The 13,886-nt window shown below is 37.7% G+C and overlaps 2 protein-coding genes and 1 pseudogene across 3 annotated transcripts in view; 2 read left to right on the top strand and 1 right to left on the bottom strand.

Annotated features, from left to right (window-relative positions):
- Positions 1-13,886, top strand: part of LOC137291111 (palmitoyltransferase ZDHHC21-like) — a 312,776-nt gene that overhangs the window by 34,694 nt on the left and 264,196 nt on the right. The gene's annotated exons all lie outside the window — the stretch shown is intronic.
- On the top strand, positions 405-2,541 carry LOC137291109 (uncharacterized; annotated as a pseudogene).
- LOC137291110 (uncharacterized) lies at positions 4,105-6,435 on the bottom strand. Its single transcript, XM_067822391.1, has 3 exons — positions 6,219-6,435; positions 5,575-5,687; positions 4,105-5,226 (listed from the first exon to the last, which is right to left on the bottom strand). The coding sequence occupies exons 1-3, from the start codon at positions 6,433-6,435 to the stop codon at positions 4,105-4,107; spliced, it is 1,452 nt and encodes a 483-aa protein (XP_067678492.1).

Here is a 13,886-nt window from a genome sequence, read left to right as displayed (position 1 = left end):
CGTTTTTCCTTTTGTGTATCTTTCATCAACGGCGAGGGAATTCCACGTTTTTTCACCCAATTAAGTCTCTGTAATTCCTGCCTAACTGTGTCATTGCATACCTGAGGACTTCCTCTGCTAATCATTTCATTTCTGATGTTCTCAACACTTTTCAATTTGCCCCTACTCACAATCTGCCCAAGTCTTCGGCGGTCCACAACACTGAATTTCCTAGGCCGACCTGCCCCTGCTTTGTGCTCTATCCCGGTTCCTGTTTGAATATAGAGGGTTTTCAGAGTTATCCCGTGATTCCATACGCGCCGCCATGTTGGTTGTCATTCGCGTCCCCAGCAACCATAGCGTCACTAGCAACTGTCGTCTACTCACACGTCTATCTGCCTCTGCCTGTCATCTAACCATCTGCCATGGAGAATTATGCAAACCTACTCGATAAAGTATCTCGCGCACGATATCTCGAGAAGACTGTTGTGATAGACAACGAAGATCCGTACAGGATTCCCAGATCGGAATGGAGTGACGACCACAAGTATTTGCCGGCAACAAGCTACGTCGACATCGTCAACTATCTGGTGTTCAGCCCAAGTCCTTTTTATAGTTTATCCGACATGAGAAACTACAGGAGTCTGGAAGCATATGACAGATTTGTGTGTGGTTGGGTACGAGACATTGTCTCCTATGTGCATTTATCCGTCCAAGATGGAAAGGCCATTCACGTCGTCATGTCAAAGGTAAGTAAACGTAAACAACAGTTTACCGTGCCGAGAGCCGCTATGCGATCGTATACACATCGCGTCTTTCGTGTACAGTTTACCCAAATCAAGAACTGTGTGTTTGGCATATATGCAATGATAATCAAAATAGATAGATTCTGTTTATACTAAGTACAGCAATGTTTTAATTATGGTTTCACTGATTTAATAACAGTAAAATTATGTTGAAATGAAATCCAAGATGTCTTCAGCCTGTTGATAAATATCTGTACATGCTAATTGCCTTCAGCATTATGCAATGAAATGCCTTTGGTGAAATTCAAACATTTCAATCAAGTCTAAATACCATATGAAATAATGTCTGAGCAAAAATTAAATCCTGTACTGTTTTTTCACAGGTTATGCATTCACAGCGCTTAAATTAAGCTCCGTTACAGCCCTGGTTTATCACTGATGATGCTGGCAAAGTTTTATCGGCTCATTGTAACTGTATAGCAGGTTTGGGTGAATCATGCTCACATGTGGCACTGTGACGCAGCAGCCTGCATACTGGAAACTCCCAGCTTCTCTTAACAAGATTAACTATGCATGTCTAAAAGACATTGATTTCACCTCATCAAAGACTTTAAAGAAGAAACTTGACCTATCAATTGAATCTTCCACAACATGTTCGACTTTATCAAATATTCAACAAATCAAGGAATTAAAATCTGCATCGACCGCAAATTTTCAAAGCTTCCTTCACGCTATCAGTGCAGATAGACCATCTTGTCTTGCAGTTCACAGTAATTACAGTGATCAGTATGTACCTGTTCCATTACAACCACAGTTTCCTCAAGTGATCACAGAGCTTTTTGATGAAACAATGGTTGGCATCCCATACAATGATGTATTACAACACTGTCACAATATCTTAAGTCGTTTAAAAATCACATCAGATAAAGTTTTGGCAGTTGAAGCTGCAACAAGAACCCAAGCATCTTCCCCAGTTTGGTTTCAGTTCAGGGCTGGCCATATAACTGCATCAAAGATGAAGAGTGTCAATCGTACATCACTATCCGACCCCTCGAGGAGTTTGATTCGCCACATCTGTTACCCAACTGAGGTCAAGTTTTCTAATCCAGCTACGAGATGGGGATGCAGCCATGCAGTAACAGCTAGGGACACCTATGAGAAATTGTCTTCTGAGCGTCACCATAACTTCAGTGTTGAGGAATGTGGCTTATTCCTCAGCTGTGAGTATCCACATCTTGGTGCAACTCCTGATGGGATTGTTGACTGTGGTTGTTGTGGAAGGGGCAGTCTTGAGATTAAGTGTCCATTCTGTGCAAAGGATGACTTTGTTGACAATAGGATTGTTTACTTAGAGGAAGTTAATGGGTCACTGCAACTAAAAAGGGACAGTCAGTACTATTACCAGGTGCAAACACAGCTATCTGTAACTAATTATGATTACTGTGACTTTGTTGTTTGGACAAACAATGATGTGTTTGTGGAAAGAATTACACCTTGTCTGGCTTTCTGGAAACCTGTAGCTGAACATGCAATGCAGTTTTTCACATCCATAATTCTACCAGAGATTGTTGCACGGCACTTCTTGAACACCAGTAACAGGGTTGCTCCAGAAAATGTTGATAATGAACTGTTTTGTATATGCCAGAAGCCAGAAGATGGAAGGAAATATGTTGGCTGTGATGGGAAAGAATGTACTGTGAGGTGGTTTCACTTCAAGTGTGTTGGTCTTGTGCGTAAGCCGAAAGGGAAATGGTTCTGTAAAGACTGTTCGACAAGTAACATGCGAAAGAAGCGGAAACGCAACAATGAAGAGTGATGTACTTAAACATTATCTCATCAGTGTAACTTAACATTATGTGCCTCAAGCCTCGCTGACACCAAGCAACTTGTTCTGAGTTCTTATATGACAAACCACCTCCATATTGAAGTGAACTTACTCAAGTCATATTTTGTTGGCACTACACCAAGGCTAACATAGAACAATAACAATCACAGATAACGTCTCAGCATGTTCATATAGATTTATTACTATAAATGACAGATTGTACATGAGCAGTAATTCATAGTCATGTGTGTGATATATTTTCCATTGAATTGTGAACTTGGTATACGACATCAACAGTTGCTGAAATAATTATTCAGCTGAATCATTGTCTGAAACAAAATATCAGTATAGTCTTTTGAATATGATGTGATTTCACTTACCAACAATGTTGTGACCTCTGATCTGTCTGAATAATGACAACACGTCTTAGTGGGTTTTTTTAGCTGATTGATTTAGACCAGTAATATACTGTGAAAGCTGTCCCAACTGTAATTGCCAGATGATTTGCTCATTGCTTAACTATGCACATGAATACGATGAAGTAATTTATTATCTCTTGCCACACAAGGATCTGCATAGAAAGTGTCATGTTATACACCCTAGCTGTAATGCCAAATGCCAACGTTTTTTTTTTAATAAAAAGTCATTTTCCCCTGATCACAATGCCAATTACGCCGGCAGCATGTAGTATACATACCTTAATTGGTTAACTGACATTACTTCCTTCTAAGAGGTTGACAGCAACCTAAAGTCTGCAAATACCAAACATCACACCAATTCTGACCTATGTGCATTTTTATAAATGATATTTTGCAGGGCTGTTGAAGTATGATGTGGGCAATTGGTAGTTTGAATTAACTAGCCATCCTTGCCAGTAACTTTTCACAATTAATTTTCACTGAACACATCTATGATCATTAATGATGAAAGTATCACTTGTTAATAATTAATATGCCACATTGATCATGGTGTTGTTAGAAACATATTAATTACTGAAAATGCTGTCAAAGACAATGACAATTTTACTAAACATGGAGGCCAAATGGCCTAAAGTACATTTAATATAGACATATACAGTGAGTGCACAGTACTCAAACTGGCAGGTTTCATTTTCGGAAGATACATAAAGAGTATGTTTCTCATCAGCTGATGCCAACTACCAATAATATTTAGCATGTGTTATGTTAACATGATAGAAGGATGAAATAATGTTCATGCGGCTTTTAGAGTAATAGGGAGAAATAAGCTAGAAATGATACTCATCCTCCACTTACCATAATTGGCAGTGCATACTAACATTCTTCTTTCAGCAGTTTTAACAAACCGATTCAGTTGAATATTTAACTTATGTGAAAGACAATGAAACTTACATAGGCCTCTTACATACATGAAAATGCTGTCATCTGTATCAGATGCAAAGTAATAGGCGGTTAAAATTGCTTTTGAACATGTCAAAGTGTGTGCATTCCTGAGTCCCAAAGATGTCAACATTAAACACATGACCTGTCATTTATGTCTTGTTCTTTTGTAAGTCTAACAAAATATTATTAACGTTCACTCAAATGGAACAACTGATGGACACATGTTGGTAAGTGCACAGCAAACATGGACTATCTTGTCAAGTAAAGGGTCAGTTTCATTATTCTTTGTCATCAGGTAATCAATTGGAATAATGCTGCTGAGTATCATGTATTTTTGACGGACACTACCAATAACTCTTTCTACATGAATTCTTACATTGGCAATTTTTCTTGTTTCCTCTACTTCAGTCCCACTTAACTGTGGTTTACCTCGTGTAAATGCTGGAATCCTTAACTCCGCCCCCACAGAACCAATAATTTCTTGTATATCAAAGCCTCTATCTGCTAATACAACATCACCATGGAGAAGATGGTTTGTGAAATCACTATTATTTGTTAAATACTTATCACTAACACGACCTCCCCATCCCTCAGAAATGTAACTAACAGAACCTTGGGGAGTGATGCCAATAAGATATTTTACAGTATTGTGATGCTTGTACGTTGACCATGTCTGGGTTCTAGCAGTCAAATTGGATGGTCTATCAATCAATATCTCAAAACAGTCTATAATAACAGACACCCTGCGTCCAAAATACCTTCTGAATACCATTGGCATTGTTTTCCTTAAATCTTCTCTATCTGGCCAGAACACAAGTTGTTTCAGGTTTATGTACAAGACATCCATAACCTGGTTAAATGTCCTGGAAATAGTAGCTTTGCTGACACCAAACCTGTAGCTTAGGTCAAGAGTGGGTAAATTCAATCTGAGTCTCATTAAGGTAATAATTAACTTTTGAAACTTTGTCAGAGATGAATGTGAAGACTGACAAATTCCATATGATACTAGATTGAACAATGCAATTAGGGTTACAAATGAAGGCAGACCAGTGTAATATCGTACTTTATCATCATCACCCTCAAAGTCTTCAGTATTATTTGCTTTCATTTTATGAACTATCTTCTTAAGTAGATCATTCTCATGCTTTAAAGATTCATTTTCTGATTTAAGAATGTTCAGTTCTATTTTGCATCTTTCTAGTTCCTTTTCAGGTGTTAGATCATGATCTACTGGTTCAGTCTCGGATTCTGTCTCACAATGTTCCTCTTCAACATGAAACCTCAGGTTCCGGAGTCTAGATGCTTCCTTCCTTTCCTAAATGACAAAGGATACTAGTTCTTTAGCTAGTTACACTGTAGCTAACTCGCACTCAGAAAACAGTGTTACAAATTAACTGTAGGAAATCAAGAGGTCCCATAATGATAAATACACCTTATGTATATTATGTAAATATTTTAAGATTGATGAGAATATCTGTGTTACATACTACAGCAAAAATCAATTAACCTTACTTTAAAATTCCTCAGTTTCATTTCCTTAGTGTGTTCCTGGGTAAATCAGAACTGCCCAAATGAACAGAAAGACAGAAACAGTTCCTTTAAATGTTACATATTAGTTATAAATGTATTATACATAAGTAAACATTAAACATGTTTACTTTACCTGCAAACGGAAGAAACGAGAACCCTTGTTGTCACTGTCACCCTTGCCATAACCAAGTTTCAAAGTTGGTATCCAGTCGGGATGGGTGTCCTGATACAAGGCCGAAGGAGAACCTGGAGAGGTTATAAATTTTGATTATTATCACAAGGATAATACACAACTGGACGCATGTACAGTTCAGGCATGTCCCCTACTTCAATTACAAAAATCAGCAAAAAACCTTTTGCCCTGATGGCCTGATATGTGTACTGATAACCTAGGGGTCCATTCAGTGAAACAACTTTTACACACTGCAATACCATAGTAACTAACAATCACCTTAGTGCCTTGTGAAAAGTATCCTGGGCTATTACAAATAGTGTCATCGTGCGAAGCGGGTTAAAATTCGATGATTCATGTTGAAGCAGAAACGAATAAATTCGTTACACCAACGCTCTTTAGGAGACATGGATAATTCGTTTTCGCCAGGTGCCGTTTTGCTGTGGTGGCGTTTTAGCCTGCACCCGGATAATTCATTCTGTCGGTGTCACATAACTGACTGAATAACGGGGATTCGGGAATTTGATTTTTAAAACAACCGAGGTACAACAGCCAAACCTTATTTCGTATTACGCAGAGTTATCGGCCATTCACATTGTACTTACCACCAACAAAATGATCGCTGCATACACGCATGTGTCTGGTATCCTTGAATGCAAGATCCTCCCGATTGACGGCTGCAAACCACAAACGGCGCTGTTTCTGACTGAGATCTCTTGTTTTCTCATCACTATTACTTATAATGGCCGGGAATCTGAAAAATCTCTTCTTGTCTCGGCTCGCACGATTACTACAATTAAACACCGCGCACGAAACGGGCATATTGGCAGCTGATCGAATACGGCACTTGTTTACGTTTCGCGCTTCAAAGGTTGACAACCAACATGGCGGCCGCGCAATGCATCATGGGTACTGAAACCCCTCTATTCTTCAAAGTTCTGTATACTGTAGACAGAGGAATACCATGTCTACAAGCTAACACTTTAGCATCAGCCTCACCCCTTTCAAAATCATCTAGAATGAGCTTTCTTTTCTCTCTTGCTGTAAATTCTGCCATGTCAACATAGGAAGCCGTCTGCTCAGACAAGGGAGATAACTCTTGATGTAATGAGCTGCCTTCTAAGCCTTCAAGAGTTGTCTCCCTTATTTAGTATGCTTAGTGCATAGTGAAAGCCCTTTTTCCAATCTTAGCATCATTAGGAAAAAAACAAAGATTTTCTCAATAATTTCTGGGAGCACTGTACATATAGGCATTTCCTGTGTACTTGGGTAAATAGGTATTTACCATTTTTTTACCATTGTTATTACTATTGTTTACCATTTAATTTTTTTCTTGGGGCGATGGGGTAGCCTAGTGGATAAAGCATCATGCTGAAGTCCCAGGTTCGATTCCCCACATGGCCACAATGTGTGAAGCCCATTTTCTGGTGTCCCACACCGTGATATCGCTGGAATATTGCTAAAACTAAACTCACTCACTCACTCACTCATTTTTTTTCTCAGAAATTTTCAGATTTCTCTACCGATTCAAATAAATTAATTATGTGTTTTTATTATCACAGATAGTAAACCAGGGGTGCAGCCATCAAAATTTACATATGATTTTTGCTGTGACAGCTGGGTCAGCCCTCAAAACTATCTATAAAGTTTTGCAGTCTATCAGACTTATATGAAACAAATGGCTTGCTATCTACGTGCCTTTAGACATCATATTTTTACATTACATGATTAAATATTGAGGTGAAAAACACAGAAATGGGATCAAATTGGATCAGTCACTATACCATCCAGGCATAAAAAAAAACTACACTGCTGGGATATTTTATTACAAACAGACAAGGAATACCAGGGATATTTTCAAATAACGGCATGTGATGGTCATCCGGCCTCCTCACTGTTTAGGGTGAAGAAATTCTGCTAATGCTGACAGGAGCCCAGTCCCCGTGTCCGTCACGGTCGAGGGAGCAGGTGCTGACCAATTTGCAGCATGTTGTCGTAATTAAAAAGTTGGCGAGAAACATTATTCACTCCGCATCAGTGCCCCTTTAAAGCTATTCAGAAAGAGTAGACTTGAGGAGGATTTAAAAAGATTTTTGGAAGCTTGAAACAAAGTTTCTTCTGTCGTGAGAGAAAAAATGTCTGTATGAGGACAAGATAGTGAGATTGCTAACTGACAATCTGTTTAATAGTAAATCTTTTTGGAAAATATTTAAAAGATTTTCAGGATCAGTGGTAGTCCATCCTGTACAAGGACGCTACGGGTTTGCAAGATCCAAATACAAGTTACATGGGTGATTATCAGTCTACGGATAGTAATGTTACAACAATGCTGGATTTTCTTATATCAGCAGATGAGGTTACCAAAGCAATAAATACTCTCAAGTGCTCTAAGTCTGTCGGTGATGATAAATTAATCGCTGAATTCTTTAAATATTCTTCTGGCATTCTTGTTCCGTATTTAACAGTTTTATTCAGCATGATTTTTGAGAACGGTATGTTTCCTGCTCAGTGGTCAGTCGGTCAGTTTTATTGTCCCTATTCATGAAAAGGGAGATTGAGATTCAGTTTCAAATTATAGAGGAATTACTATCCTCAGTGTATTTAGTAAATTGTACATATCAGTTATTAACAACAGACTCCAATTTTGGAGTGAAGCATATGTTAGAACAGGATACTCAACTATTGACAATATTTTCATTCTCGACTCTATTAAACAGAGGATTCTAGCAAAAAGGGGTAAACTGTATGCTTTCTTTGTCAACTTCTCGAAAGCATTTGATTTGGGTAATACGTTGAAATTATGATTGGTTTTGCAACAGAAAGGATTAACACCCTAGATGTTGGGCTGCATTAAATCCATCTATAGCTGTGTTAAATCTTGTGTTAAAGTTAATAATTCTTTTTCACAGTTTTTAACTTTAATATTGGAGTTCGCCAAGGCTGTGTCTTGAGCCCTTTCTTGTTTTCTATTTTTATAAATGATCTAGCCGATAGTATTGAAACATTGTGCTATCCAGGTATCCATCTACATCCAGAATAAACTCAGTTGTTTCTCCTTCTATTTGCGGATGATGTTATTCTATTCTCTGACACCATTTATGGGCTTCAAAAACACATCAATGTCCTTGAAAAGCATTGCAAGGAATATCAGCTACATGTCAGCTTATATAAAAAATCAAAATTGTTGTGTTTAGAAATAGTGGCACCCATACTAAGCACGAAAAATGGTATTCGGGAGGTAAGTTAATTGACTGTGTTTCTTCATCTAGGTATCTAGGTCTTTTCACAATCATTGTTATGTTACAAGCACTTTGAGAGCTTTATTTTGCAATCCAAAAAGACTTTGTTTGGTATTTTGAAAAGTTCATCAAAGTTGGAACATATGAAATGTGATGTGTTCTTCAGAAATTTTGGCACTAAAGTAATGCCTATTTTGCTTTAAGGTGCAGAGGTATGGGGTCTAGACTGTGACAGTATTCAACTATTAAAACAGTTCATAACCACGCCTGTAAATATTTTTTTAGTGTTGAACTGTGTATTCCCAATCATGTTGCTCGTGGCAAAATCAGGAGATATCCCGTGTATATCTTTGCATACAAACGCTGTATTATGTATTGGTACAAACTGTTAAACATGCCTTCCACACGTTTTCCGAAGAAATGTTACAATTTACTACTGTTCCATGATTCAAATGGTAAAATTAACAGGACATCAAAACTGAAAAACTTACTGTATACATTGGGTTTTGGGATGTGTGGGAAAATCACTTCATACCCAATGTAAAGTCTGGCAGAAAATGTTTCAGGATGGTGTTTGGTAACTTTACTTTAAAACTATAAATGCCAGTAGTAAGAAAGTTGCCTGTAAGAGCTGTCATTATTTCAAGTCACAACAACACCTCACGTGTCAAGGGTGCTGAGCTACTTACCGGAACAGCAACCCAGTCATGCGAATAGGCAGGTCACATGTCACATTCTTACATTATGCTCAGAAGATCATGTCATGTGACTTGAAGCACGTGCATTTTGCATTAGTTAATGGTGTCAATACCAGAGTAGGGTAGAAGGGGTCATCTCAAAATCAAATATGTCACATAATTTATATGATGTTTTCAAATTGCTGTTGCGATGTCTTTTCATGTACATAACAGAGAATTTTGATTGTTTAGTTTCCAAGAAAATACTTTGAGCGTGGAAGTAGTTAGGGGATAGGTTTATTTTCTAGGCAATATTCAGAGTCCTATTATCATATTTCTGTGAAACTATGCATGTACACATTACTGAAGTGGGTCTTTAATTTGTATTTTGGGGATTGATCACTTACTTGTTTTCCTCGAATTTTTTCAAGATTATACAATCACAAAGCATCTCTTCTTCGGAAAGGTCAGTATCTAATTCATCTCCAAGCTGTATTAAGATTGGTGGGATGGTCTCTTCTCTAATACCATCTAGTTTCCAGTACTCATTTTCAACTGCCAATACATGTTTGACACAGGCTTCCCACTGACTGATATCAATCTCCCCTATTGCAGTGTGAACATATTTTTCAACGTCAGATAACTTGAATGTCGTGTTGTAGCGTGATACCTTCCCCTTGATATCCCCCCATATCAGTTCAAGTGGATTCGAATCGCAATGGTATGACAGTAGTCGTAGAACCTCATGACCAGTGTTCTTCAACATATTGTCAATGGCATAGGAAGGTGGTGGTTTGTGCTGTAACACAAGCTCATACAACACTGGTTTTGTCACTTTGTCAGGTCTTACGATGTTGTTTCTGTCAAACCATTCAATGATCTCTGCTTTATGACCATTGGATGTTGGTCACCGCTTGTCGGACTCACGGCACCTGTGGTACAGAGCATTGTCCATGACTACCAAGGACTTTTCTGGAAGGGCTGTGATCAGTTCTTCTACATACTGTGTGAAAACAGCCTGTCTCTCCTGTCGGTAGATTTAGATTTAAATACCAAATCACACCCAGGCCGAAATCCTTTGTGTGAGCCAGCATACAGAAACTCTGAAGTCTCTGTCCTCTACCAGTGGAAACATGATCTTCAGTTGTGTTTAATTTTGATACAGCAAGTATTCTAATTTCATCGTGTTTCTTTGCTTTACGATTCAATTTGCAGGATACAAATTTAAACACTGACCCAACTGCTCCCGCCACTACAGCCGCTAATTCAAGTCCCTAACACCACCGGCGCGACTACGACTGTTGTCAACAATCCAACTCCGACTGTTCCTAATCTCATACTAGCTGCCATTAGAGTGGTGTCAGCGCCATCTATGTAGTTTAAGGCTCTATTGTATTTTTTATGTAGTGATGCCCGAGTATCACGCTCTTGTTCTAGCTGATGTTCGAGGGAATTCCCTCGAATGTGTATTCACCGACATTCCTCAGGTCTGAAAGTAGTCCGGTTTGGTGGGCGTGGCTTAGCTTTTTAGATTCATTGGGAAATGAAATCAAAAGAAGTGTTCCCAGTTAACCAATCAGATTGCCAGAATTTTAATGAACACAATAAAAGTTTAATTATTTAGAAATGACAGATGCTTATTATATCAAATTGTAAGTTTAGACATGTATAGAGATTTTTGATAAATGTATTGCATCAAGCTATCTGCGACCAAGCACACTTCCAAGATGAAATCGACCACCTCAAAACAACTTTCATCACCCTCAACGGATATCCTAAACAACTAGTAGAGCAGACCATTGCCACCACCCTCTATCAACGAAATAATCGTTCACGGAAAACTGAACCAGCTCCTATCAGGATTAACATTCCATACCAAGGCCAGATTGGCCATCACATCAGCCAACTCATTAGAAGAATAGCAAGTTTGGATGTGACATTTTATTCTGATAAAACTTTAAAAACCATCCTGAGAGCAAATGGGAGAGGTGGCAGCAACCAGAATGAGTCCAATTCCAGAGGATGTATATACCAAATTTCTTGTGATTGTGGAAGCAGCTACATTTGAGAAACTCGGTGGCCTTTCAACATTAGACTAAAAGAACACAAAACTTCTGCTGAAAAATCTGACCTTAAATCTGCACTCTCATAACACATTGTTAAAAATCAAAATCATTCTATCAACTGGCAACACTCTGAAATCGTGGCGTCCAATGTCCTGGATTTGGGAGACCTTGATCTTATTATAACCGAGTTGTGCCAGGTAAGACATCCAAACAAAGGCTACGGGTGTGAGGTTTTATTTGCGGAAGAGCAGTATTGACACCCTGTAACACAATACGATAACAATAAGACAATATCATAAAATATCATCAGTGTTCTATCATAAAAACATGGTTCATCCTTCATACAGGTGATTATCTTGGTCAAAGAGACATAAAATCATCATTTAGATTCCACAAATGGTTTATCAAGAGTTACAACTCAATGTTTGTGTACTTTACATGAGGAATACAATAAACATAAAAAAATTATGGTTATGGATTATATTACAGTAGATGTTCTTAATAGTAAAACTAATTACCACATTGTGGTACCAATGATATTAAATGTAATCATAGTTGGCATAATGTACTATTTACAATGTATACAAAGAACAATAATTAATACTGAAATTATCCATACCCTGTGGGTGATATAGTAAGTTGGTGTAAGTTGCTTTTGGCAGCTGCCTTACACGTTGAATGACAATATTCTCTTGCACAGGAATACATAAATACAAATATGGATTCCCCTGCATAAAGAATACTACACTAAAGACATGTGTCTCTAATGATCAGTGAGGGAAGTGTTTGACATTGTAAAAAAATATAATACATTCAAACAGATAATGCATTCACTCGCTGCATAGCGACACAGGAAGATTCACAGAGGGAGGTTAGAACAGAATATTTTATCCTTACTGAGATAATATCTATGTTGACATGATTATACCATACCAACAATAAGTATATTAAATACATTGAAATGTGTTTTAGACATAGCTAAGTCTACCTACATATATACATATAGACTAGCTAGCAAGAATACATATTACTAACCTTGAACAATACCAATCCTCTATCCCAAGTAGTGTCTATGACTCTTCTGTGCATCAAAGTCTTGTCAAGGTGGATGAAAAATGAACAGTTTAAATTGACCAATGAAAGCCAGGCTTGGGTTTAAACAAAGAAACGGTGACAAACATGGAATAAGCTGAAACCCCTTTACATTAATAGGCTGCTCCAAAAGCATAAGGAGAATTTAAAGAAAACTGCTGTCCTGACAACTCTGAAATACCACAATATGACAACACCTGAATTAGATAAAACTATTTACAACACACTATTCAGGAATGGTGTCTGCCACAATATTTTTAAGGACACTGCGACTCTTTGAACACTCTTCAAACTCTTGTTAATATGGTATCTCATGAACTGTTGTACCCAATGTCTGCAAATTTGATGACAGTCTACATTGGGAGTTACGCAGACACTAGTGTATTTTGAATATTCACTTTAACTCTTTCATCCTTTTTCATACCCTTGTTAATGCAATATCTCATGAACTGTTGTACCCAATGTCTTTAAATTTGGTGACAGCCAACATTGGGGAATTAGAGAGACCCCAGTCAATTTGAGTGACCTTGATCTTATTTTCAGACATACAGATTTATTCAATAAAGAGGCCATGGGCCCATGATGCATATATTTCTGTTGATATATGTATACTTCTATGCATACATATATCATGATATAACTACTAATCAGACAGGTATGAAAATATGTTAATAGTGGTGGGTCAGTGTTTGCATACTTAACACAAATACATGTACAGGAACTTACTATGAGAGGTAGGGGCATTACAGTGAGCCAGTAGTATATATGCAAAAGCTAAATGCTTATGAATTTATAGTGATGGCTCTCAGTAACCATGATTTTTATAAACGCATACAAATACAATGCAGCATAGAAATATTACAATATCTCAGTAATAACTGGAAGACTGAGTGCTTATGGATTAATAGTGTTGGCTCTCAAATACACAAATACAGGTGCATACTATGCCAGATAGAGGTATGGCTGTGTACCAGTGGTAACTGCAATTCCTAAGTGCTTATGGATTAGTGGTGTTGGCTCTAAAATTCCATACTTTATAGAAATATAAACATTCACTATGCAATGTAGATACATTTTCAGTAAGTTCACCATATCTTGTAACACATAATGAGACATGACATAAGGTATAAGCAAGTATATGTAATTCTTTCAAAGATTATCATAAGTTTCACATACAAACAGTACATGTAGCTCATCTT

Source organism: Haliotis asinina, chromosome 7 (genome assembly GCF_037392515.1).
Source record: "Haliotis asinina isolate JCU_RB_2024 chromosome 7, JCU_Hal_asi_v2, whole genome shotgun sequence".
Lineage (NCBI taxonomy): Eukaryota > Metazoa > Mollusca > Gastropoda > Lepetellida > Haliotidae > Haliotis > Haliotis asinina.
The sequence above is the reverse complement of the archived record's forward strand: the minus strand, read 5'-3'. Positions and strand labels throughout refer to the sequence as shown.

Bases quoted from the DNA above. Each gene is read 5' to 3' on its own strand.
- LOC137291110 (XM_067822391.1), bottom strand. From the start codon at position 6,435: ATGCCCGTTTCGTGCGCGGTGTTTAATTGTAGTAATCGTGCGAGCCGA. The intron at 5,688-6,218 runs GTAAGTACAATG...TAACCTCTCCAG, and splicing joins CAGCGATCATTTTGTTGGTG to GTTCTCCTTCGGCCTTGTAT. The intron at 5,227-5,574 runs GTAAAGTAAACA...TTTGTCATTTAG, and splicing joins CTCGTTTCTTCCGTTTGCAG to GAAAGGAAGGAAGCATCTAG.